The sequence below is a fragment of the Myxocyprinus asiaticus genome, chromosome 18 (genome assembly GCF_019703515.2).
Source record: "Myxocyprinus asiaticus isolate MX2 ecotype Aquarium Trade chromosome 18, UBuf_Myxa_2, whole genome shotgun sequence".
Lineage (NCBI taxonomy): Eukaryota > Metazoa > Chordata > Actinopteri > Cypriniformes > Catostomidae > Myxocyprinus > Myxocyprinus asiaticus.
Window position 1 is genome coordinate 11994275 of NC_059361.1, and position 26028 is coordinate 12020302.

General features: G+C 38.9%; 1 protein-coding gene across 4 annotated transcripts in view; it reads right to left on the bottom strand.

The window, feature by feature from the left end:
- Positions 1-25699, bottom strand: part of LOC127456176 (kin of IRRE-like protein 3) — a 305835-nt gene extending 280136 nt beyond the window's left edge. For all 4 annotated transcript variants that reach the window (XM_051724531.1, XM_051724529.1, XM_051724530.1 and 1 more), the window contains exon 1: positions 25329-25699. In XM_051724531.1, the coding sequence (XP_051580491.1) occupies positions 25329-25371 (43 nt within the window). In that variant the 5' untranslated portion in view covers positions 25372-25699. The remainder of the gene's footprint in view (positions 1-25328) is intronic.
- Between the last annotated feature and the right edge of the window lie 329 nt (positions 25700-26028).

Below are 26028 nucleotides of genomic sequence, written 5' to 3' on the forward strand. Positions count from 1 at the left end.
ACAGTTTCTTAATCTCTTTCCTTGTGAGAAAATAAGACCCACAACAGATGGTTAATGCTTACGTGCATGACAGCCGGTACAATCAACACATCAGTTAATACTGTTTATTTAATGATCACTGGAAAGTATGCATCTTTTAAGATAATGTTAATTAACCCCAATGTTTTGTTTGGCGTCTTTGAGGCTCCAAGGCTCTTTTAATAGCTCAAAAAACATACTTAACATTGAAGTTTCAGGTTGATACTTCTTGAATTTTCTTAATCTTTTGATAAACTTGATAACATGCTTCAAATGTAAAATGTAAAAAAAATAAATAAATAAATAAATAAATAAAAATTTGATACAGCACTTGTGTTTAGGGTCTCAAAGATTCCTGTCATAAAACATTAATAAATGTAATTTTTGTGCACACTATACAGATATACTCCTGCCAGCTGCCTATTTTTGGTTGTTTTTGTTGTATTTTAAAACTGACCCCAAACATAAATGTTACTACAGTATATTGGAATTCAGCTATATAAGTGCATTCATACTTTTAAACAGAACTTTGTGAGGGTTAAAACTTCATTAATATATGCCAGCTATGCTTTGACAAGGTCAGATGAAAACAATAGGTTTATTTCAAAATTGACATCATTATGGTCTCTGGGATCCCAAACAAGACCAAGTGAATCTTAATCTCACATAATCAATCCCGACAGAACATTATTATTACATCCTTATTTAACTTTGTTCATTAACAAAAAATCAGTAATTTGTTATAAGCCTATATTTTATTTCTAATAACAGAAACCATTGATTTTCTGTTTACAGTGTTGAATACCAAATAAACAAAATGTGACATGTTGGACACATTGTTTACCGACACGCTGTACAGTCCCTCAGTTTGAAAACCATGACAGGTGGAAAGTAAATAGATTTTTCCACTGTCTGACACAGAATGACAGAGCACAAACAAGCACTCCATATACAGAGCTGGCTATGCTCCTCTGATCTAGAGATTCCAGCACAGGACAGAGTCGGAGTGACACTTGTTTGATTGATGCTTGGAATGTCGCCTTGACAGACATCTCCATACATGGGCTGCACTGTATAATATTACAGTGTGTGCGTGCATGTGTGTTTGTGTGTGTGATTAAATTGGCCCATAACCTGTCTCTGTCAGGTTGGGAGGGACATGGGGTCTTGTGATAGATCTATAAAGCTGAGTGAGCAACACTGTAATGCAGTATCAGTGTTTGTTGTACCACCTTTTACCTTTTGATAATGTCAAGTGAAGTACATTAAGGTGCATCCATGTAATTAAGAAAGCATTGTGTTTTAACTCTTTAAGGCTTAGTCATTTACATTTCAGCATTTTATGTTTTTATTATTGTTGTTGTTGTTTCTTTTTTTTTTCTTTCTTTTTTTTTTTATCCAACACAACTTACAGTGCATTTAACATATCCATTTTATAAAGCATTTGTGTTCCCTGGGAATTGAATGACCGTGGTATTACTAGCACAGATAAGCTACAGGAAAATTCAAACATGCACAAAAAGTTTTTAAAATACAATGATGCATTTCTAAAAAGTCTGTCATATTTGAGTCAGAAACATCATAGCGTGGTGATTCTGTTTCTATTTTTCTGGAGGCTATTTTGGTCTTTTTTCAATTGTTTGGATGCCAAATATTTGTTCAGGTATTGATTTTTTTAATTTTTTTTATTTATTTAAGAGATGATGAAAACTCAGCATCAGTCTTAGTGTGAATTGTTTTGATGCAAACAGTTGTTAGAATTGTTAAAAAAAAACAAATGTGAATGTTTTATACTTTCATGTTGTTTAGTCACATCACACTTTTAATTTAAAGATAGAGGTTCACCTTTGCCTGTGGCGCTACTGATAGTGAGTTGCACGAGCACTCTCTGAGACATGAATTCTGGTCACGTTCATATAAACAATGGTAAGCATGATTTGAAGGTTGCATTTTTGCCCTAAAATAAAAAATGTATTCCACTAATTGTTAGGTTTAGGGTTGGGGTTTGGGCTAGAGTTAATGAAATATGCATTCCTGTTGAATTCATATACAATGAATTTCGGTAAGCACAGACTGATTTAAGCAGAAGAACTTTGACCTACGATTACTGAATTCAAAGTGTGATCAGCCTCTTGGTGCTGTTTTAGTTTAGTTCACAAAGTGAATGATGACTTTGCCATTGTGTTCATTGGAATGACAAGGCTACCTTTAACAGTGCAATACATTTTCATGGTTCCTTTATGAACGTACCTTTTTATCAAGGTTGCATAAATGTTTTCTCTTTTTTTTTTCCACCTCAACCAAGACAGACATTTATTTTTTATTTGTATTATTATTATTTTTATTATTATTTCTTTATATAAAGTTAATGTGTTAAAAGTATTTTGGATTCTGGAAAATGATGTGCTGTCGTCTGTCTAAACAAAGCCTGAAGTTGTCAGGCAGGAATTTGAGTAATCTGCCTGATAACATTTGAAGGCCAGTATTAAACAAAGATGAGTGTTAGTCAGCGAACATATGGCATGTTAGATGACTGCTGACATGCAACACTGTTGCTTAAGCTTTAATTTAAATTATTCTACATTTACTTGAGTAAAAGCTTAGACATTCAGAACAATTGAAACATTGACCTAGTCTTCCAATGTTCCGACAGATGATGGCACTTCAATATTTGGACTTCAATATTTTGGCCTGTGAAAGAGTGCATTGTTGCTTTTTATTTTTTTTTTTTACTTTAAAACATGAACATGGTGTAAAGAGACCTTAAATTGGAATGTACTTGATTCTGCACAATAAAGGGGCATAGCAATCATTATAACATTTCAAAGTTCATCTTGTCCACTCTTTGTGAAATAATCATCATATTTTAAGAGTTACATTTTGCTTAGCAGCAAAAAACAACAACAAAAAGTACAGTATTGTAACAATATACAGAAAGTGTGTCTTTAGATATAAAGGGCTTCTTTAGATATAAAGCAGCATGTTGGTCTCTTTATAGCAGTATAGTTAAATTCACAGCATCAGTTGTTCACTTGCTGTGTTTATTCGCATGGCCATCACCTCAGTGTCTCGTGTCCAACCCTGTTGAATAGGAGACTGCTGACTTCCTTTTCAACACCAGCAACACAAATAAAATAATTTAGATGCTACTGACCTCATTTCTGGTCACTGTGACACAAATATCCAGTCACAAGTTATTTTCCCTGACCCAGGCCATGGCACTGGCCTTGAAGCTCATGGTTAGTTACAATGCCGTGCCAAGCTATCTAAAGCATTTTGTTAGATGCATTTATGAAAGTGAAAGATGATGTCATAGAATGCCTTTAGAAGGAATTAGGTAAGGACAGTCATTTTTCAGTCTTCTGTAGCTCAACTGGTAAAGCATGATGCTTGCAATGCCAAGGTCATGAGTTTGATTCCCAGGGTACACACCTACTGATGAAATGTGTACCTTGAATGCACTGCAAACTGCTTTTGATAAAAGCATCGAACAAATGCGTGAATGTTATGAAAAGATCAAAAAGTGACCTGTTGACCTTTCAACTTATTGCTTGGTTTTTAGAGGTTTATGCACAGTATGTGTGCTTGCGGGGTTATTTGCACACAACCTACTGTACATGTCCAGAGCTAAAGAGGTGTCAGTCATTTTGGCACTAGTATCAAGTAACTATTGGTACTGCTCTCAATAAGCATTAGCAGAAAGAAGATACATGTAAATTCCACATTGATTTTGTAGCTCCTACTCACTCTCTCACCATAGAGTTGTTCAGTGGGTCATTGCATATAATATCCAAGTGCACCATGATGTCAAACCAGTGCGAGAGTGTGAAAATAATATTTACTTGCTAGGATTACGTATTAAGGTCTTTTGCATGCTTATACCATGAGGACAAAACCCAAGAGAAATTGTATTGTTTAGATGTTGCTCTTTCATGGCTCAGGATAATTAATGGAGATTATAATTTTTGTCTCAGACGTTTCCCCTAAAATACATCAGGAGAAATAAAAACAGACACAAATGAGACAATTGCAGGAGACTTCATTTGCTCTCCATGTAACCTCATTTCTGTCTAGGAGAAACAAATAAGACATTTAAGAGATCTTATTTGTGATTTGTCTTTCCTATGGGAAGTTCTATTTTGTCCAACAAAGAGACAACAACTAAACATATGTCCCTGCAGAGTATGCCAATTGACAAATCAATTTTTGTTTATATTTGTGTGTTCTTGAGGAGCCTTTTTATTAAAGATCCATCCATACCCCCTCATGTCACACACAAAGAATCATGAGTGAAGACAAAAGACATGTCTATTTTGATCTAAATTTATTCATGTTAACGTCAAAAATGGATGAAATATTCACTATCAAAGTTGCACGAGTTCCACTTAAAACAGCTCAGTGTGAATGCTTGCTGTGTGTCTTTCTCAAAGAATCTATCAAAGTGCTACTGTTCTTCAAAAGGCTCAATATTCTACAACAGTCTCCATGTAATTGGCGACATACCTAAAGCAATGAAAAATCATTGGTGCTTGGATTTGTGTGACCAAGGATTGAAAGTATTTTTCTCTATGCTTGAGGGCACTGAGCCGTTATTAAAAGCCCAGTTTCCAGCTTGATAATGTCATACAGCTTTGAGTGTAGAATCATAATAAAAAAAACAGATAGTTTGAATTTTAAACTGTGATTGCATGAGCCACATTCGAGGTAATTCAACAATAGCAATATACTGCCTCATTGTGTAAACAGCCTACACTTATGATGTCATCAGTGTTGGTTAGATTTTGAATGCTCAATGGGAGAAAAAAAAAATATATATATCTTACATTTCTTTAAAAGTAGATAATAAACTTAAGACTGAAATTGTCTACAAAACATATCCTTGCAATCACTGTAAGAAATGTAGCAATAAATGCATACTTGTGTCCACTTTAATAATATAATAAAAGTAGTCCATGCAACTTGTAAAGCCGCTTTGAAACGATGTGTGTTGTGAAAGGCACTACAAATAAAAATGACTTGACTTGACTTGGTTGAAATCGCCTAGATCTACTGGGGGGGGGGGGGCCTTTCAGATGACATTTCAGATATAAATACCTCTATAACTTATAACAACATCACAGTTACATTACATTTCATGTCTCCTCTCAATGATATTCTTTCACAGGCATGAAAGGTAAATGAACAACAGTAATGAATTATGTGTGGCACAAAACAAACAAATTTCAATCAACATAATTTCTTTTTGGAGAAAATTACCTGTGTAATTCTGCCCAAATTAAAGACACAATGTGTAGGAATCTGCATATGGGGTGCAGAGTTCAGAAGGTCACACAATCCTTTTTAAATACATTTGTCCTCAGGTTAAAGAAAACAGCAGGATATTTTCAATGGCCACCTCTTAGTTTAGTGCTCTGAAAATCAACAAATGTTAAGCACATGTAAACGTGAATCCAGTTACAGGGTAGAGGAAGGATACAGTTGACATTGACTGAACAGTAATAGTGGTAAACCCCCATGTGTGTCTGTCAAGGCATTTGTGGATTGTTGTGTGCATGTGTGGATCTGTTGTATGTAGTTGTGGATTGTTAAGTGCATATGTGGATCTGTTGCATGTATTTCTGGATTCCCGTGTACATTTGTGGATCTGTTGCGTGCATGTGTGGATGGTTATGTAATGTTTTCACTCAATACGTGTCTCATCAACTGTAACACTTGCTCTTTTCTGGCTAGACATCATTATCAGACAGTGTTTACATTTTCGGCCGAATTTCCGGTGCAGACTCAGTTAACTTACCTGCCGTAACTTCTTGGTCTAAGGTGTTGTGAGGACGCACACTGATAGAGATGCATTTGCATTGGCTGCATGTATTCCAGCCATTCACAAAAGTCAACATTGCGCAACCACAGATGCAGAAAATCTCAATATATTTATGCGCAGAACTCACATATTTTTCATAGGCTATTGAGTGTGTAGTAGAGTGCATGATTTTGCTGCATCTCTCTGCCTGGGTTTGATTACCCCGCCCCTTATGTGTGTGTAGATCATTGGTGTCCTATTCCAGAGGAGTATATTAAGGTGGCTGTGGGCCACTGGGTGTGATGTCATTGTTGGTTGGCCGCTTCGTTCCCATGCCACACTCTCATGTGCTGAAGCTATGTGCTGCTGGATGTTTTGTGGTAATTTGCTCTTTTGGATTAGCATTTAACAATAACCTTTTTACGTTGTAGTAGTGTGTGTGTGCGCTTCGTGTGATGTGTTGACTGATCGCCCTTGCTGGTGTTGCGTCCTCTTGCTCCACGTATTATTGTAGAGTGAGGGAATTAAGAAATTAGAATCGGTGTGTCCTTTGGGCATTTCCCTGGTACATTTACCAGGGTGGCATAGTCAGCGGCTTTTATAAAAGAACGGCACCCTTAGAGGTATTGCACCCCTTTCAAATGCGTCCCTCATTGTCACAAGTGGATAAAAGATAGAAATCCTTTACATTCCCCTAAAAAAATTAAACAGTTTGATCTGGAATGCCACCCCGGACTCCCATTTCCAGCCTTGCATGCAACATATTCCAAGTCCTCTGAAGGCATACAATTTTTCTTTTTGAGAGAGAACCTGAAATTAAAGTAATTTTTCAGTGAAATGGTTTTTTTCTTTTTTTTTTTTTTTTTTTTGCATGAATACATGCCTTATGTCATAGCAATCATGAAAGGACATCAAGATTATTACCTATCAAATGTCTTTAGAATTCTTGGAATATGATTCCCAAATCACACGGACTACTTTTTTGATAGTTTTTGGTCCTTTTTTAAGCTATAAAGTGAGTCAATATCAACTGCCATTTTACTGAAAAGATAAACTGCAATATATATTAAAACATCTTTTGTGAAAAAAAAAAAAAAAAAGTAATACAAGTTTCAAATGATTTGAGGGTGAGTAAATTATTACATAATTTTCATTTTTGGATGAACAACCACTTTAATCAAGCAAAAAATAATATATCAGATTGATATATTTCTATTCAAACTGAGCTTTGTCAAAGTTAGTAATTTTAGCAATCTCTTACGGGAATCTCTTACAGTACATTGCATTTTTAAGCTGACATATTTTTCAACTCCCTTCTTCTGTTTAAATTAACCAGAAATGCCTCAGGAGTTTCAACAGAGCTTTAGCCATCTTCCCATTTCCTGGAAATGATGGCATGCAGAAGACTGTCTCTGTCACATTTTGTTTGCTGAACTTTTGAAAGAAGTGTCAGACAGGTGTCTGAAAGCTAAAGCTGAGAGTCTGAGTATGGAGAGATAGCTGCACACAGCAGTGGCCCCAATAAGACCTTTTAGGACAGAAAATAATCCATATCTGTGTACCGACTCAGTGGTGTTGCTTTCATCCTTTTATCTCCCTTTCCGTGGTTGTTTTTGTCCATGTTTCGCCACATGCGTTCTGCGGTGTTGCACTGATTTGATTTCCCCAGCTCTCTTTTTCTGCTCTGCGTGACTTAATCAGAATGACAGTGTCTTGGGGCCAATCTCTCTATCTCTCTCTCGCTTGCTTCCTCTCTCCCTCACTCTACAAGTTTACGCTGGCCTTGACAAACTCGCAGTGGCACCTTTCCTCGTACTATTTCTGCAGGGAGCATTGTCATACACACCATTGTTTATATGCTCACACAAACCTTATCTCCCTCTATACCTTCTCTCATCCCTCCATCTTCATTCCTATCAATTTAACAGAGTATTTATGCAAATATAAAATAGGGTTTAAGAGATTTAACTGGTCAGTCCTTCCATAACTTACGCATACACTTCAAGCATATTCTCTTAAACGAATATAAGAAATGTTTAATAATCATAATTCTTAAATAATTTTGGGTTAAGCTTTAAATGAGTCACTATTAACTTCCATTGATTTTATAAGATGGATCTTCATTATTTTTAAGATTGATCTTCATGAGTTCTGCATAAGAAAGAAAGTCATATGGGTTTGGAGCGACATGAGGGTAAAAATTGTGACAGAATTTTATTTTTTGGGCGAACTATCCTTCTAATGGACATGAAATAATGATTTGAGCTGAAATTATCAGAATCAAAATCAGAATCAGAATGAGCTTTATTGCCAAGTATGCTTACACATACAAGGAATGTGTCTTGTTGACAGGAGCTTCCAGTACACAACAATACAAAAACAGCAACAAGACTTTTAAAGAATAATTAAAATTGAATAAAAAAATAGATAAATATTGAAAAGAAAAAAGTATATATAAAATACACAATAGACAATATATACAGTATATATATACATACATATACACATATATACACATATACATATATATATGAATATATATACATATATATATATACATACATACACACACACACACATACGTAGTGCAAATCTAAATACAAATCGGTTATATACAGTGCAAGGGAATGTAATGGCAGAAGAGGTAGGATGTGTTGGATAATATAAAAATACTAAGCTGTGTATTGCATTATTATTGCTCAAAGCTTTTCAAGTACAACCTCTGCTGGGCCTTTTTCAGTGGAGTCAATGTGGGTCTCCCACTTCAGGTCCTGTGAGATGGTAGTGCCCAGGAACCTGAATGACTCCACTGCTGCCACAGTGCTGTTTAGAATGGTGAGGGGGGACAGTGTTAGGGGGTTCCTCCTAAAGTCCACAATTATCTCCACCGTTTTGAGCGTGTTCAGCTCAAGGTTGTTTTGACTGCACCAGACAGCCAGCTGTTTAATCTCCCTTCTCATTGTCATCTCAGATGAGGCCGATGACAGTGGTATTGTCTGCAAACTTCAGGAGCTTGACAGAGGGGTCCTTGGCGATGCAGTCATTGGTGTAGAGGGAACAGAGTAGTGGGGAGAGCACACATCCCTGGGGGGCACCAGAGCTAATTGTACAGGTGCTGGAAGTGAATTTCCCCTGTCTCACAAGCTGCTCCCTGTCTGTCAGAAAGCTGATAATCCACTGACAGATAGACGTGGGAACAGAGAGTTGGTGTAATCCTTGCATATGTCCCTGGTCTGTCCAGATGTTGCAGGATATGATGCAATCCCATGTTGACTGCATCATCCACAGACCTGTTTGCTCGATAAGCAAATTGAAGGGGATCTAGAAAGGGTCCAGTGATGTCCTTCAGGTGGGCCAACACCGGTCTCTCAAATGACTTCATGACCATAGACGTCTGGGCGACAGGTCTGTAGTCATTAAGTCCTGTGATTTTTGGTTTCTTTGGGATGGGGATGATAGTGGAAAATTTGAAGCAGCATGGGACTTCACACTACTCCAGTGATCTATTGAAGATCTGTGGGAAGATGGGGGCCAGCTGGTTAGCACAGGATCTAAGACATGCAGGTGAAACGCCGTCTGGGCCCTGTGCTTTCCTTATCCTTTGTTTTCGAAAGACACAGCACATATCATCTACACAGATCTTAAGTGCAGGTTGAGTAACAGGTGGGGGGAGGAGGGGGGTTGCAGGAGGTGTTGGTGTTTGTGTGAAGTGAAGGTCAGAGTGGATGTGGGGTGTGAGATTGGGACTTTCAAGTCTACAGTAGAACATATTCAGGTCATCAGCCACTTGTTGGTCCACCACAGGGTTGGGGGCAGGAGTCCTGTAATTCTTAAGTTGTTTCATGCCACTCCACACTGATGCAGGGTCGTTAGCTGAAAACTTGTTTTTCAGCTTCTCAGAGTATCTTCTTTTAGCCACTCTGATTCCCTTATTCAGTGTGTTCCTGGCCTGATTGTACAAGACTTTATCCCCAACTCTGTAAGCATCCTCTTTGGCCTGACGAAGCTGCCTGAGTTCTGCTGTAAACCATGGTTTGTCGTTGTTAAATGTTAAATAAATCCTAGTAGGAATGCACATATCCTCACAGAAACTGATATATGATGTTACAGTATTTGTGAGCTCATCCAGATTGGTGTCTGCAGCCTCAAAAACACTCCAATCAGTGCAGTCAAAGCAGGCTTGTAGTTCCAGCTCTGCTTCGTTGGTCCATCTCTTTACAGGCCTTACTACAGGTTTAGCAGATTTTAATTTCTGTCTGTAGGTTGGAAGAAGATGAACCAGACAATGATCAGATAGTCCCAAAGCTGCTCTAGGGACAGAGCGATATGCATCCTTTATTGTTGTGTAGCAGTGATCCAGTATATTTCTGTCTCTGGTGGGGCATGTAATGTGCTGTTTGTATTTGGGCACTTCACATGTGAGGTTTGCTTTGTTTAAATCCCCAAGAATAATAATAACTGAGTCCGGGTATTGTTGTTCCACGTCTGTGATTTGATCAGTCAGCTGTTGCAGCGCGGCATTCAAACACACGTTTGGCGTGATATACACACTCACCAGAATAAACAAGGAAAACTCCCGTGGCGAGTAGAAAGGCTTACAGTTAATAAAGAGTGCTTCCAAATTAGGACAGCACATCTTCTTTAATGTTGTTACATCTGTACACCAACTTTCATTGATGTAAAAGCATGTTCCACCGCCTCTCGTTTTCCCCGTTAACTCCGCGATGCGATCTGCTCTGAGCAGCTGAAAACCCGGCAGATGTAACGTGATGTCTGGAATGGCTTCACTCAGCCAGGTTTCTGTGAAGCACAAGGCAGCAGAGGTTGAAAAGTCCTTGTTTGTGTGGGTGAGGAGATGTAGTTCGTCTGTTTTGTTAGGGAGAGAGCGGAGATTCGCAAGATGAATGCTCGGCAGCGCTGTTCGAAATCCGCGCCGACGGAGTTTGACCAGCGCGCCTGCTTGTCTCCCTCACCTGCATCTCCCAAAAAACACAGCTGCGCCTCCAACTAAAATGTCCAGCAAAACGTCTGCATATTCAAAATTATCTTATCATATGAGAACAAGTCTCTAGAAACAGCTGATTTCCTGCTCCGGTTTGAATCAGTTCTGCTGGTGTTAAAATTGCAAAAAAGACTGCTCATTATCCCGCATATTATAAGACTACTTATAAATTAACTGACGTGAAATATTGATTTGAGTTGAAATTATCTTATTAGCTTACTTGTAGAGATTGCGGTGTAATACGAGAAGTAGGAAAGATGACTCGCAAGATGAATGGTGCAACTATCCTTCTATGAACTACAAGAATATTTTTTTGTTATATAAGGTCTTGAGATGGGCCTTAAAAAGGTTCTTGATGTCTTAATATATATCTATATATATATATATATATATATATATATATATATATATATATATATATATATATATATATATATATATATAAAACATCTGAAACAAAGTTGAAACTTCAAAGAAACATAACTCAGAGCAGCCTCTGAGTAATACAATGTTCCTCTGGGTAAGTTGTTATTATTTAGAGCCTGTTAATAAAAAATAAAAAAATAGATTAAAAACAACAACAACAACAACAAAAACGCTTCTGTCCTTCTCACTGTACATCTTATCCCATTGGATCCAAATCTGTGCCACAATTCACTGTTGCAAAACAATGTGAGTTCAATTACATGCAGCTCTGCTGCAGTAAATGTAATGCCATCAAATATTGAAGCAGACCCCTGCAGACCCTATTTGTCCACCATTTGCAGCAAAGCCGTTTAACCCTTCTACACCATGGCAGCAGGTTTTGCTGCCATATCGCTGACCCATTTAGCCCGCAGCCCCTCTCTCATTCAATTAGAGACAACAATACTCACACCTGTCAGTGTACAATCAGACAGAGAACATGCTGGCCACCTCTCTATCTGTCCTCCACTACTCAATCTTTCTCTCTCGCATTATCTCTCTCAGGAGGAGCTTCGGTTGCACATGGGGGGGTCCCTCTCCTCTTCTGACCTGTAAATACTGCAGGAAGTTCTGGAGCGGGAGTGACTGATTCTGTCTGACAGTCCCTCCCCGACATAATGTCTTCTGCCCTCCCTTTCACTGCCATCTCCCCTGCTCTCTTCCACTTGTCTAAGCATTTAAATGACATATGCTTGCAGGCTTTCTCCAGCCGCAGTCATACTAGTGGAGCATGCCTTCCTCAGAGCAGAGGGAGGGATGGGGTTTGAGTAATGTGGACTGATTTTCAATTCAAGCAATGACGGGAATGAAAACGCATTTTCCCTTCTCAAAGTGGGTAATTTCCCCGCCACCTGACATCTTTAAATCTCTTGCTTCCTAATCTCTTCCTCATGCTTTATTTCTCGTTCTCTTCATCTCTTGGTTCCCTTTTTTCATTACATTCAGTTTTTGCCTGATAATTTCAACTTTATTCTCATAAGGCTTGTGGCATACAATGGTCTGTTGTAATTTATTAGAAACTTATTTTTTCAGAATAATATAACTCTAGCTCTGTTCCAAAGAGCTTCCAAAATAATCAGTCAGGGTGTTGCCTGTGTAGGCTGTAGACAGCAATACAGCTCACAAGGTTTTGGAACAGAGCCTTCACTAGCTGAGATAAATACCAGCCACCAAAATACACACACACATCAGTCTGTCCCCATCCATGTCCTACATAATTTCAAAGCAGGGGAGCACTAGAGCAAACGTGGTGATGAAAAGGGTCCCAGCGGTCCTGCTCAGGGCTAGATTATGATGCTGTGGCCCATTCCACTGTCATGCTGTGTGGCTGCCACCTCCAGGGATCTCAGGTTGAAATCTGGTTCAGGTCTCCACTGGGCCCAGCTCTTCTCTTGCGATATCATTAATTCAGCTCTGAGAATTCCATCAACCATAGAGACCAGTCCCTCTTTCTCTCGATCTCTCTGTACTTCAGTTCTTTCTTTTTATCTTGCCTACTTCTGTGTCTTTGTTGCCTCATCTCTCCACGATCTTCATCTTATTTAAATCTTAAACTCTAGCTCTCCCTTATTTTTTATCTTTCTGCTATCTGGTTTAAGCATTTGTGTCAAGGGAATAGCAGCTACATCATGATTATCACATGTCTGCTGTGTTATGATGATTACTTTTGTGAAATTTGATCACCAAAGGGTATTGAAAGAAATAGACTTAAGGAACAACATCACATCACAGCAGATCGACCCTGCTGAAAAGACTAGTTTAGACCAGCATGTATTCCCAAGCTGGTTTAGACTGGTTAGTTCTGGTGTAGCTGGTGACAGTATAGCCATGCTGTTAACCTGCAAAAATGCTGGTCAACCAGAATGTTTTTTTCTAATGAAGTTGGTTAAAAAAGTAACTCTTGCTTGTTAAGATAAGAAGCCTGATGGGGACACCAGGAAACCAGCATGAATTTCCATGCTGGTTTATGGTGGTCAGAGCTGGTTTGGTGTGGGTGGACCAGCACAACCTTTTTATGGAGCTGGTGGACCAGGGAACTCTTGCAGGTTAAGGTAGTTAAGAAGTTTGGTGGAGACAACAGCACACCAGCAATCAACACGCAACATATGCTGGTGTTTTTAGTAGAAATGTTGGATTATATGCGCTAACCGCTAGGCAAAAGCTCCAACAGCAATTAAAAGGAAGCCTCTGCTATGTTTACATTTGCCATACTCTGAACATTTTACTTTCCCTGTGAGGAGGATTGGGGCTCAGTTTGCTCATTTTCCTATTCATTATCCTCTCTCATAAGAGCTGAGGAACACCAGGGTACCGCCCCTCTCCTGAACATGGCCAGCATGGTTGCCCCCTTAATTGCACCTGAGCCTTTTGATGGCGTCTGGTTTTTCATTTTTACCTCAGCGGTGCCAGAATGATGAGCGCATTAGAGGTGATAGAAAGCACTATGAAGTAGATGCCATTTTCACTGAGGACATCATAACAGGCTCAGGCATAAAAAGACCCCATAATTCTGTCTCTCTCTCTGTCTTTTTCTTTCTTACTTTCTCTCTCATCCTGCATTTAGGACACTAAAAGTGTTCTCTGCCTTTGTTTGCCTTGTCTGCTGGTTTACAAGATGAAAGTCACATGTTTGGCAACCTTCAAATGCAAGAAGCAGAAGACCTGAAAGTCGCTTTTGTATCTGATACATCAATGTGCTCTCTAGCACTTGGAGGGTGTGTCTTTATCATTGTATGTATACCATACCCATGTCTGAAAGGCAGAATGGTCTGATCCATTTAATGCGACATAATGGAGAAACATGATGATTATATACACCGATCAGCCACAACATTAAAACCACCTGCCTAATATTGTGTAGGTCGCCCTTGTGCCACCAAAACAGCGCCAACCCACATCTCAGAATAGCATTCTGAGATGGTATTCTTCTCACCACAAATGTACAGAGCGGTTTTCTGAGTTACCGTAGACTTTGTCAGTTCGAACCAGTCTGGCCATTCTCTGTTGACCTCTTTCATCAACAAGATGTTTCTGTCTGCAGAATTGCCCCTCACTGGATGTTTTTCTTTTTTTTTTTGGCATCATGCTGAGTAACTTTTAGAGATTTTTGTGCATGAAAATCCCAGGAGATCAGCAGTTACAAAAATACTCAAACCAGCAATCAACAATCATCTAAACAATTATCTAATCAGTCAATCATGTGGCAGCAGTGCGGTGCATAAAATCATGCAGATATGGGTCAGGAGCTTCAGTTAATGTTCACATCAACCATCAGAATGCGGTCAAAATTTGGACCATGGCATGATTGTTAGTGCCAGATGGGCTGGTTTAAGTATTGCTGTAACTGCTAATCTCCTGATATTTTCACGCACAACAGTCTCTAAAATGTACTCCGAATGGTGCCAAAACCAAAAAACATGCAGTGAGCAGCAGTTCTGTGGACGGAAATGCCTTGTTGATGAGAGAGCTGTTTTGGTAGCATGAGGGGAACCTACACAATATTAGGCAGGTGTTTTTAATGCTGTGGCTGATAGGTGTATATATATATATATATATATATATATATATATATATATATATATATATATATATATATATATATATTTTTTTTTTTTTTTTTTTTTTGGAACTCATAATTAAAGGAAAAAGCTGATTGTCTACCATTATTATACAAAAAACAAATAAACAAAAATAAAATAAAACAATAAATAAATAAATGTGATTGATAAATCACAACTTACTGCATACATTGATGAAACCCATAGGGATTGTTTCTGAGCCAATCCAGACCTTCCTCCAGCCAGTCCATCAAAACTGGCTTATGAACATCCCTTTTCCTCACATAAAGGCTGCAAAAAATTCATAATGTCAACACTCTGAGAACACAAAACATCACTGAGAGAACATGGGGTCGATGGTAACTTCTTTAGTCCACTTGGAGAAATATGGGGTGCTTTTCATTTCTAAAATTGTGCATCCTTGTTTCCTTTCCTTGCATCTTTTCATCATTTCCTAGCTCCACCCTCTTAGGAAATGAGTCAAGGATACAATGTAAGGAATCTAGGATGGAGGAATCCATCCAAGATGTATTTGTAAAAGTGAATGTCCTGCTCACTCAAGCATCAATTCAGAGCCTCTAGTGGCACTAAACGGAATTACAAAAATAATGAATATTAAATAATGTTTTCAAACAAGGATAGGAAAACATACTGGACAAAACTAAGCTTGACAACTAAACTAAAAATTAAATTAGTTACTACAGTAAATTAATCTTCATTCAAGAGAGAATTTAAAAATAAATCACAAAATTTTAAGAACTGGCACACACACACACACATACACACACACACACACACACACACACACATACACACACTGTACAGGTACGTCAACACACAAACAGACAGGCATGTCAGTGGAAAGGATTATCTTTGCAATTTTCAGTTACCTTTCATTTGTGACAGCAATCCCATTCGCTTTGAGCTTTTCCAGCTTTGTGAAGGAATAGTTTGTTTACCTTCAGAGGTATTGTGTTTTGATGTTCTTAATCAGACAACATTTAGATAACATAGCCATGAAAGGGAGAAAAAAAAAAATCCTCTGGAGTCGTGCTGAGAAACTAGAGAGGCTGACTTTCCTAAATCCCTCCTAAAGCCAGCTCTCTACGGAACAATATCCTTTTCTTTCTTTACCTCCATTTATTTCCCTCTCATATTTCCACCTCAGCCCAGTGAAAGGCTTACGACAGAGTATTTTTAGTTAAATGTATTTACTATCACATACTATCCAGAGTAATCATACTCACACAAATAAAGAGTAAGACAAAAACAGTCTAAAACTGCTAGTCAGACTGCTATTTGGTTAAAAGAAACGTGTTAAAAAAGTAAGGCTTGATCATTGATAGGCTGTTTCCAGTGACCCAGCATTGTCTCCCTCTCTCCTTCTCATGCTCTTTTTCTCACCCCATCATCCTAATAAAAATACCCCAACTTAGCACTCTGTATGGCTTGTGCATGTAATGTGTTGACCGCACAAACACTTACAGCCTATTATCTCCCCCTCTACTTCAGACCCATATCTTTTATATGGCTGCAGTCTACTTTTCTGCTATTATACTGCTCTTCATGGTAACATTATCACTTAAGATAAGGCTTCAATAAACTGCACTCTCTTTTAGGGGCACTCTGCTCTTAATCCAATCTCTGAATGATAGCTCCTTTATCACTGGCCTTTCCCAGAGACCCTAGCAGTGCCTCCAACCCCCATTTACAATAACAGATAGGCCATTCTGTGCCCCAATGTTAGCCCCTCTCTGTTCAACCAGGCTCCAAAACAGCCTTTGAGGAGTTGATTAAATCCATTTTAAGGGGTGATTCTTATTCGGAGGGGTGTTTTTTTTTTTTTTTTTTTTTTGCAGGCCGGCAAGGGCAGGGCCGTGGGGAGCTGGGTCATGGCCAAGCAACAGCACAGCATGCCAGCGCCTGCTGCCCGACTCACTGATTTGAGCTAATGTCCTCAGGGGACCGAGCGGAGACCACTGTCAACTGGCCCTGGGAGCCAACAAGATTGAAACCCCTGCCAGCACATTTGAAAAGATAGCAAATCATTTAGTCACCCTGATGGCACATTAGCATTTTTCAAGCCACCGTACTGGCATGGAATAACTCCACACAATTAAACTCCATTTGAAGTCAAAGCTCTCAGAGTACCAACGTAAAATATGTATAAATACATTACAGGATAAAAAGATAGATAATGGAGATCCACATGAAAGGAATTCAACAAGATCCAAATCATAATACACAGAAAAGCCTTGGCTAAATAAAGTATGGCTTATAACATTTGCCCTTTCACAGAGAAGCACTCTGAAACTCAAAGGACAAAGAAAAAACTGAGGTAAAATGTATTCAGCACAACATTGAGACCAAAAACAGGGAAATAAAAGAATGAAGGACATATAGGTGTTTGGAGAGCCAAGTCCTTCATTCACTGAATTCAAAACTGGGTTCAGAGCATGCAGGTAAAACCTCTTTTAATCCACTGGACCAGCCTATGAAACAAAATAGTTAATAATTGATCAACCCATCCTTGTCCTCTTTGAATTAAAATGACAAAAAGAGGAATTTTAAGGGATGTTTGAGATAAATACCTGATTTTCCAAAGATCCAAAGTAGTGTTGACTTCATTGAGATACAGTTGATAAATAGAATATATTGATTAATCTTTTATTGTTTAGATATAGTTTAGATATTAAGATGAAGATGTCATATTAACATTATGATGATTTTGTGACACTGATGACATTTGGTTGATTAAATGCCAAATGTTTGTTACTGTTACTATCACCAACATGAGATGTAATTCAAAGTTGAATTGATGTGTTATGGCTTACAGCTCCCCCTGTAGGCCATAACCACAATCACTGAAAACCGCAACATTCTAATTAACCTGCCGCAAATGTGGAATATTTCCCATACAGACAGATGCAGAATGAGGAAAAATGAAGAAAGAAAGAAAGAAAGAAATAAAGAAAGTGATTTGTGAATCTTTTTGGCCAATTCATTCATACAGAATGGCTTATAAGAATATTTCATTTACGGATCGTTTGCAATGCAATTCAATGTTTCACTTTCGTCACATTCAATTTGGACTGCAAGAACCATTCACAGAATCAAAACTCTTGAAAATCATTTGGATCCAGAATTTTTGGAACCAGTTCTGAGAACAAGAACCTTAACTACCAGGCAATATCAGTCACACAAAAGCACACTCACTAACATTCTTTCACTTACTAGTAATGATGTTTCCTTCCTTGTACCTTGTTGAGGTGTGTCTGGCTGTCTGTAGTGATTTGGAGAGTATGTCCCAGGTCCCATTGTATAATCTTGGGTGCATAACAGTGCAGTTTCATAATTGTAATGGCAGGTACACACCTTATGTTCAAGTGCTTTCTCTATCCATGATTCCCAGAGTACAAGTTTAAAGACTTATTAGCATTTATATTAGCATGCTAAGGCTCACTACTGTAATTGTTGCTGCATGGCAGCCCCCCACAGTTAACAGACAAATGTACTCCATTTACACACATATACAAACAAAGTAAGCCTCAAAGACTCAAATAGCCACAAAGTAATATTTTTATTTGACTTATTTTTGCATTTTTATCAGGTGTGAGCATTATTCAGCAAACCGCACTTCAGCTCCCAGTAATGCTTTGCAGTATGCATACATTTTCCAAATGACTATGTACTGCTCATAGATTTACTGTTTGCCGATTCTATTTATGTTGCTGTTATTTAAATTGTTGTAACATGCAGATATTTGTCATTTTGTGATAATTGAGAGCTCATCTGATACTTAATATGTTGTTTTTGGTTGTCACCATTATTGTGATTTGTATGTCAAATAATGAAGTCCATGTGAGTTACAAAGTAAACACGTGCATATGGAAACTGTGCCACTGTGAAAGCAATTTCAAAATAAAAGCCATTGTATTGTTTTTAAACGTACTAAGTTTACTGAATTCTCTCTCTGTTATAGGTTCCGCACGGCCATGTTGGAGCCCAGGGCAGTTGCCTATATCGCCTGTAGGATGGGCTAGTGCTTGCGCTGCAGTGGGCTGACCCAGATTACCCAGCGGCCCACCAGGAAAATGCCCAGTGCTCCCGATGGCCAGTCCGCCCCTGGTGAATATTGTACGAACACACTTGCCCACACTGCCAAACCAAGCAACTTCTGATTGGTCAACTTTGAGAATTCGCCTGACAAAGTTCACAAAACTTGAACACCATGCGAAATCCGTGAGGGGAAATTTTTCGCCACCGGAAGTCCATCGTGCGAAATTCACTATTGTGCAGATAACCATTGAGATGGCTGTATTTCACCCTACGAAATTTGCTGTGCGAGGTGTGCGCCTTTAAGAGTTTTTTAACTATTTTTCTTTTTGTATAATTTCATAAGTTCTATCAGGAAGACTCGCAGACTTGAGTAAAGATTTAGATGACATTTATTTGATGAATTTAAAACAGGAATGTAATGTCTCTTTTTAGTGTAAGCCCCGTCTGGCGGTCTGAAGAAGTTGTACTCGGAACCATCAGATCCTGCTGGAGACAGGAGGCAGGGGCGAGGAGCCTACCCACATGCAGGATGGGACTCAACTGGTGGCGGTGGAGTGGTGGAGGTTGCCATGTTAGCACAGTAAAACAGCAATGTAATAGATTGTGAGCAGACTTATAAAGGATGGCTTACATGTGATTGGCTAGGAGTTACCTAGCTAATGGTGCAATGATGTACAGCTGCTAGTCTTCCTGCTAGAACTACGCTGCATTTACATTTCTATGAAATTTTAAATTAAAGTTTGAAAATGTCTTACTGAAATCTCCAAGATCTGAAATTAAAATCCGATTGGTCTTCTTTCTTATACCATTTGCATACTGAAATACAGTTGGGCTGGTCTTTCTTATGGTTGTGTAACCATCTTAAGCCACCTTTACATGGTGTTAATTCCAAGCCTGCAGTAAACAAGATGCACACTGAATGTATTGACAGGAGCAAAGTTGTAAACAGACTTACTTAAAACGTTAACAATATTCTTTTGCTGCTTTGAAATCTATGTAAGTATAAGCGTAGTTCTAGCGGGATACTCGCAGCTGTACATCATCACAGCATTATCTAGTTAGCTCCTAGTCAATCATACATCAGCCATTGCTTTAAAAGCCTGTTTTCAATCTACCTCTTTGCTGTTTCAGTGTGCTAACATGGCAAACTTGACCTCCCCACCACCACCAGTTGAGTCCCATCGTGCACAGGAGGTAGGCTCCTCGCTCCCTGCCTCCTATCTCTGCCAGGATCTGATGGTTCAAGTAGCAATCTCATCGGACCACCAGAAGGGGCTTACGCCAAAAGATAATATCTATTCTGTGGTTCAATATCATTTCATCAAATAAATATGTCAACTTTACCAAGCCTGCGAGTCTTTCTGATAGAACTGGCATTCCCTTAAGGAAATGCAAATCTAGCTTTAATTCTTTCTGTGTTAGCAGTAAAGAGTGCAGCCAGCTAAAACAGGGAAAACATCTCTCTCGCTGTTGTGTCCACACATTAGTTTGCAATTTAGATGGCATTAATCTCTGCCATAATCTGTGGCATAATCCTTGTAGTGTTCCTGGGAGGCTGACCCTCCCTGCCCTCTGAGCCTCTCTCTACCCGACACAGGTTCATCGAGATAGGGATGAAGGGGGGATTGGTTTCTTCGGCTGTGGTTAAGAGCACCGATTTCATTGGTGCAGCTTAATAAAGTCCAGTAAACACATTTTGTTTATGCACAGAGCTTCTCAGCAAAGCTGCTCTCACTGGATTGCAGGAATCAAGGCCAAATTAATGGGCATCTTCTGTTGACCTGAATCTGAGGAGGTATAAACAACTCAACTGAAATGAGAGAAAACCCTTTCTCTCAATTTTCAAATAATGCTTTTTTACACAAAACACTAGACAGACATATAATTACATGTGAACACCTACACACTACAGCATGGCACATTTCTTTTATTGGGAATTAAAGTAAATCTCAGGATTCTCATACCTTTTGACCAATGAGTTTTTCATGGCTCTTCTATTACTTTTCAAGCCATTTATGATTACTGGACATGGATTTTTAAAAATTGTTTTATAGAAATTGCACTCACAAAGAGCAATTTCTAGCAGCTGATATATTTCAGAGCTTAGCATAAATAGAAAAACAGATTTTCACTACATACTTTTCCGTGACTTTTAAAGATTCCATTCCTTTCTGCATTTCCAGACCTGATCACACTTTTCAAAAATCTAAAGCTCTTTCTCAACAGTGATCTCTACTTGGATACAATGTAGACTAAGGATACATGAAATAAAAAAAATAAAATAAAATCTCTGTTCTCATTAGAAATAGTACTATTTCAAGAAAGTAACATCCCTTTCTCCAGGAAATGCAGTAGTCAGGGTTTACTTTAGGAGTAATCTAGCCAGAGGTGATATTAAATGGGTCAGAGCCTTTTGGTCCATATTAAGGGGGTTGGACCTCACACAAGGAACAATAAAAAAGTAGGCAGTCACAGCTCAGTGACTTACATATGTATCAGTACACAGATCTGGTGTCAACGTTTCGGCTTCGGCTGTTGATAAAGGATGACAGCAAGAAGGACAGAAGAATACTGATATGTGTTTGCTTTTCTGGGTTGACTGTGCATTTAAGTAGTTTGGAATTGGGCAACCATCAACAACATACATAAAGCTTAATACAAGGGTGAACAATTCCCTGCCTAAGATGAAATATGAATGTCATGAATAAATATTAAATTAATTAACCCTGAAATATGACTAAGATTTAAAAATCCATTATATTTGATCAGATTTGGTTTACATCCATGTCAAAAAAGGATTTGCGATGTTACAAAGAATGATTTGCTAAGTCTGACCAGTAAGCAGTCAATGGAAAATTGTTTGACATTTGAGAATGAAACACATAAGGGATGTTTGATTCCTTTTGTACTTGAGATTTGGCCTAAAAACACCCAAAAGTGACATTTTAAATTCCAGCCCCCTGAGATGTGGCTTAGTGAGCGAAAGAGAGAAAGAGCGAACACACTAAGACCTGCTGTCTAGGGTTAAGACACAGCTTACGCTCTTGGCTGCAATGTGACTAAACACCTGACACTCCTGAAGAGCATCTGCCTCATCTATCACAACAAGACTGCAATAGGAAGGATGGAGGGAGCGAATTATGAAGGAAGAGAGAAATATAGATAGTCAAAGACAGATACTGAATACATCCTTACATCTATGTCACACTGCCCCCAGTGGACTTGAGCATGAGAGGGGAAGAAAAAAGCTGGTTAACATATAATGAGACTCTATAACGTTATCGAGTCCTTTAAACAGAGTATTAGAGACGTGAAAAATAATGTATATTACAAGATCTTTGCTGAAATTCCATGAAAAAAAAAAAAAAAACACTTTGATTTTCCTTCTGACAAGCACAGTCACAGAAAACAGATAAAAATACAATATTTCCATCCAAGGGACAAACGAAAAAGAGGAAACAGAATGAGTTCGGGAATTAGACAAAGTGCTGCCTCCCAGAAAATGAGCAAACTATGACTAAGAGAGCAAGAAAATGTGCAAAAATAAGAGAGACAGAGACAAGTAGAGAGACGAGCTTGCAGACAGAAGGTTTGCCTGTGGTGCGACAGCTTTCTGTGCCTCACAAGGGTGAGCTTCTGTCCGGCTGTGTGCCATCAGTTAGGGCTTGTCACTAGGTGTGTGTAGGTGTGAGTTTATGTGTGTGCGCGCGAGAGAGCAAGAGTGCCCTACATATACCCTCAACTCTTGACAAAAACTCAATACAGCCTCTCTAAGGTCCCGGTGCAGCTATTGGACTTTTTGACAACCACGCACACATACACACAAACAAGCACAACTCCTCATCCTTCTTTTTGTCTCCTAAATTAATATAAAAGACTTGTTTTTCGTCTAGGTTTTTTTTTTTTTCTTATATATTTATTTTTGCTGCCACTGCTTGGCTCCATAAACAGCAATAATTTGTAATACGCAATTTAGGTTTGGGGAAACTGCCACCCCCCTGGGGTAGAGCAGGGCGACAGGAATGGCTGTAGTTTTCTCTTATTTACCTGTCTGGGCCGCTTTTATTTTATATAACTGGCTCAGCTCAACTGCACGGCAAATCAAAACAAAGCAACTTCGCCTGGTGATGCTTTCTGTGCACTGAAAGCTTTAAAGATTTTGATGGGAAGGGGATCAGACAGTGTCTGACTGCATTTCTACTGCCGGCTGTGTGTATTGTTTACGTGTTGCATAAAAATCTTCAGCATTTATAATGATGATGTCAAAGGCTAATGAGCTTTCATATGATTTAAACCACCACATTGCCAGTTAATTAAGTATTTTTTTCATAAATTCATCATGAATTATTTAACTTATTTCACCATACTAAATTGACACCTCTGGGGACTGGAAAGTTCATTATGCCAGCTGTAAAATAGTCAGTGTTTAAGTCAGTTTGTGTTTCCATTGTCTCTGTGAAGATATCATTAAATGAATCATTCCCTCTAATCTTCAAAAAAAAAAAGGAAAAATAAAATAAAATAAATTCTCAGTTGATACAGTACGTAAATAAAATATCCACAATGAAAAAAAATATCCTATTTGTTGGATACATGGCAGGACATACTAATACCGCTATAAAACTAGATCATAAAGCTGACAGCCTCCTGGGGCATGATCTACTAAACAAGAACCAGAGCACCCCATACTTTTCTCCCACTGTCACGCTTAAAGTAGTCCCATGCTCTCTTGCTATGAGCTTTTGCTTGGGTATATGGATAAAAGTGTCTGCCAAATGCATAAATGTAAATGTATATGCATGTGAAGTTATATATTTGCGATTGGGTAACACAAACTCACTGCTCTTGCTATCAGACTGTGAGTGAGGGGTATTCGCTACGATTTAATGAGAGTCGGAAAGAGGAAACAAGTTGAGTGATAAGCAGGTCATTAAGTTTGCTCTGCCATAAGCTCGGCTTTGATTTGTGCACGTTAAGTGATAACCGTGGAGAGGAAAAAAAAAAGTCAGAATTAGAGGGAGAGAGAAAAAGGGAATTTCAAAAGAAAGACATTTCTCTGACTACTTCTGTCAACAAAGCATGGCTACATGACTGCCAGAACAGAAAATAACTAATGCAACATGATTCAATTAAAATTCACACATTTTGTGCAATAAACTATTTGTTACGCAATAGCTGCTGGTGGTTTCCAGCATGAGGGGCTCAAATGAAGTCTCGGGCTCAGTGCTTTTGGATTTATTTGAACTTCCATTTCTAGGTCACTGCTTGCTGCAGAGGCGGACATACTGTGGAGTTATATATGTGGCACAATTCTGCAAGCACAAAATTATATTTTTGATGAAAATTTTGAGTGCACAAAAAATTATTTTGCATGCGCAAGATGATATTTTGAGAGCAAAAACATTTTCTACACGTGTAAAATGATATTTTGAGCGCACAAAAAAAATTATGCATGCGCAAGATGATATTTTGAGCGCGCAGAAAACTTTCTACATGCACAAGATGATATTTTGAGTGCACAAAAAGTTATTTTGCACACACTTGAACTCAGTTTTATAAAGCAATGTATCATCTTGCAAAGATAAATTCACTTTGAGCAATAAAGTTATTTGCTTGAATAAAGTTTATTTGAATGTGAATTTGCTCAGAATTCTTACATTTTGCTTTCTTCTCCTACCCACTCTGCATGCAAAATACCTTTTTGTGTGCTCAAAATATTATCTTGATTTAAATATAATTTTGTGCGTTCAGAATTGTGGCACAAATATAACTCCATAAAAATCAACTCTATCTATTTAGTACTTGCGAGTTGCTGCCAGAGCTCCACTTTGAGCTGTTCCCTGCGTGCACATCCTCGCGGAGGGAGCAAGCGAGCTGCCGTCCCCTCTCAGGGGTCTCTGTGTCAGCCTACGATTCCAATTGTTTTTCAAACGCAACCACCTGGCAGCAAGTCACAAAAAAATCCATCAGCCAATACTAAGCCTGACTGTTTACAGACTCTGTCTAAGAATAACTGCCACACTGCTCTGGTATAGGTGAGAAATAGTGCATTGTGTTCGTTCACCGGTGCATAATGCCTGTCTTTGTGAGTTGAATGCCCTTTGACATGCCTTCGGTCAAGGGCTTGACACAGAGTGACCTTACAAGCTTTGAGTTTAGGGGTACACTTACAAAACCAATTTAAGTTCAAAGATCTTGTAATTTTGGGTTCAATGAAACTCACGCATGACAGACAAGCAAGATGCCATGCAATTAGCACAACTACTTCAAAGCACACTTCTGCCACTGTTTGACACAGCCGAAACCTCAGAGCTGGTATACAAGAGTACCTCTCTTTCACAGAGTTTAACTCCCAGAGAGTCCCTGCTCACACACTGACCACTGACACAAAACACAACACAGCAGATAGCGAAGAGACCAGGCAGCTTACCGTGACCTGTCAGCCACAGCATCAGGCAGACCTCCAGGATCATCTCAGCACTTTGGAGGGGAGGTGACCTCAGAGGTACCAAGTAGAGGAAGTGAGGCTTATAAACTTCACAGTGTTCTGGTTGGCTGCTATTGTCCGTCCCCCGATGTGCCCTCTTTATAAAGAGAGGCTCTATGTGATCTGCCTGTCTCTTCTTCCTCTTCTTCTTCTTGCGTTTCAGTCGCTCAGTGTCGGTCTGCTGTCATAGCAATCTGGTCTGTTGTCCTATGGTATCTGAAGTGATACTGTTCTGATAATGTGTATGCTGGGGGATCATAAACTCTCTCTCTCTCTCTCTCGCACGCTCTCACACACTGCTGATCCATTCTTCAGCTCAGAGAATCAGTCTGGCTATCTGTCCTCCCCACCCCTCCCTCCACTTCTCTAGCTCTTTCTCACAGTGGAGGAGCGGGGGAAGGTGGGGGCCAGGCAGCTCCGAAGCCCCACCCACTTGTTCAAGAGGAACAACATTGTTGTAACAAGAGGCTGGGAATGTGAGCTAATCTTTGGAAACCGAGAAAGAAAGAAAGAAAGAAAGAAAGAAAGAAAGACTTGGTAAACTGGATCTTTGGGTCAGCACTTCATAAAGAATAAACCAATGGTTAAATGGTCAATGGTCTGCAGGACAAGCCACATAAGTGACTGATTTGGAACACTCTAC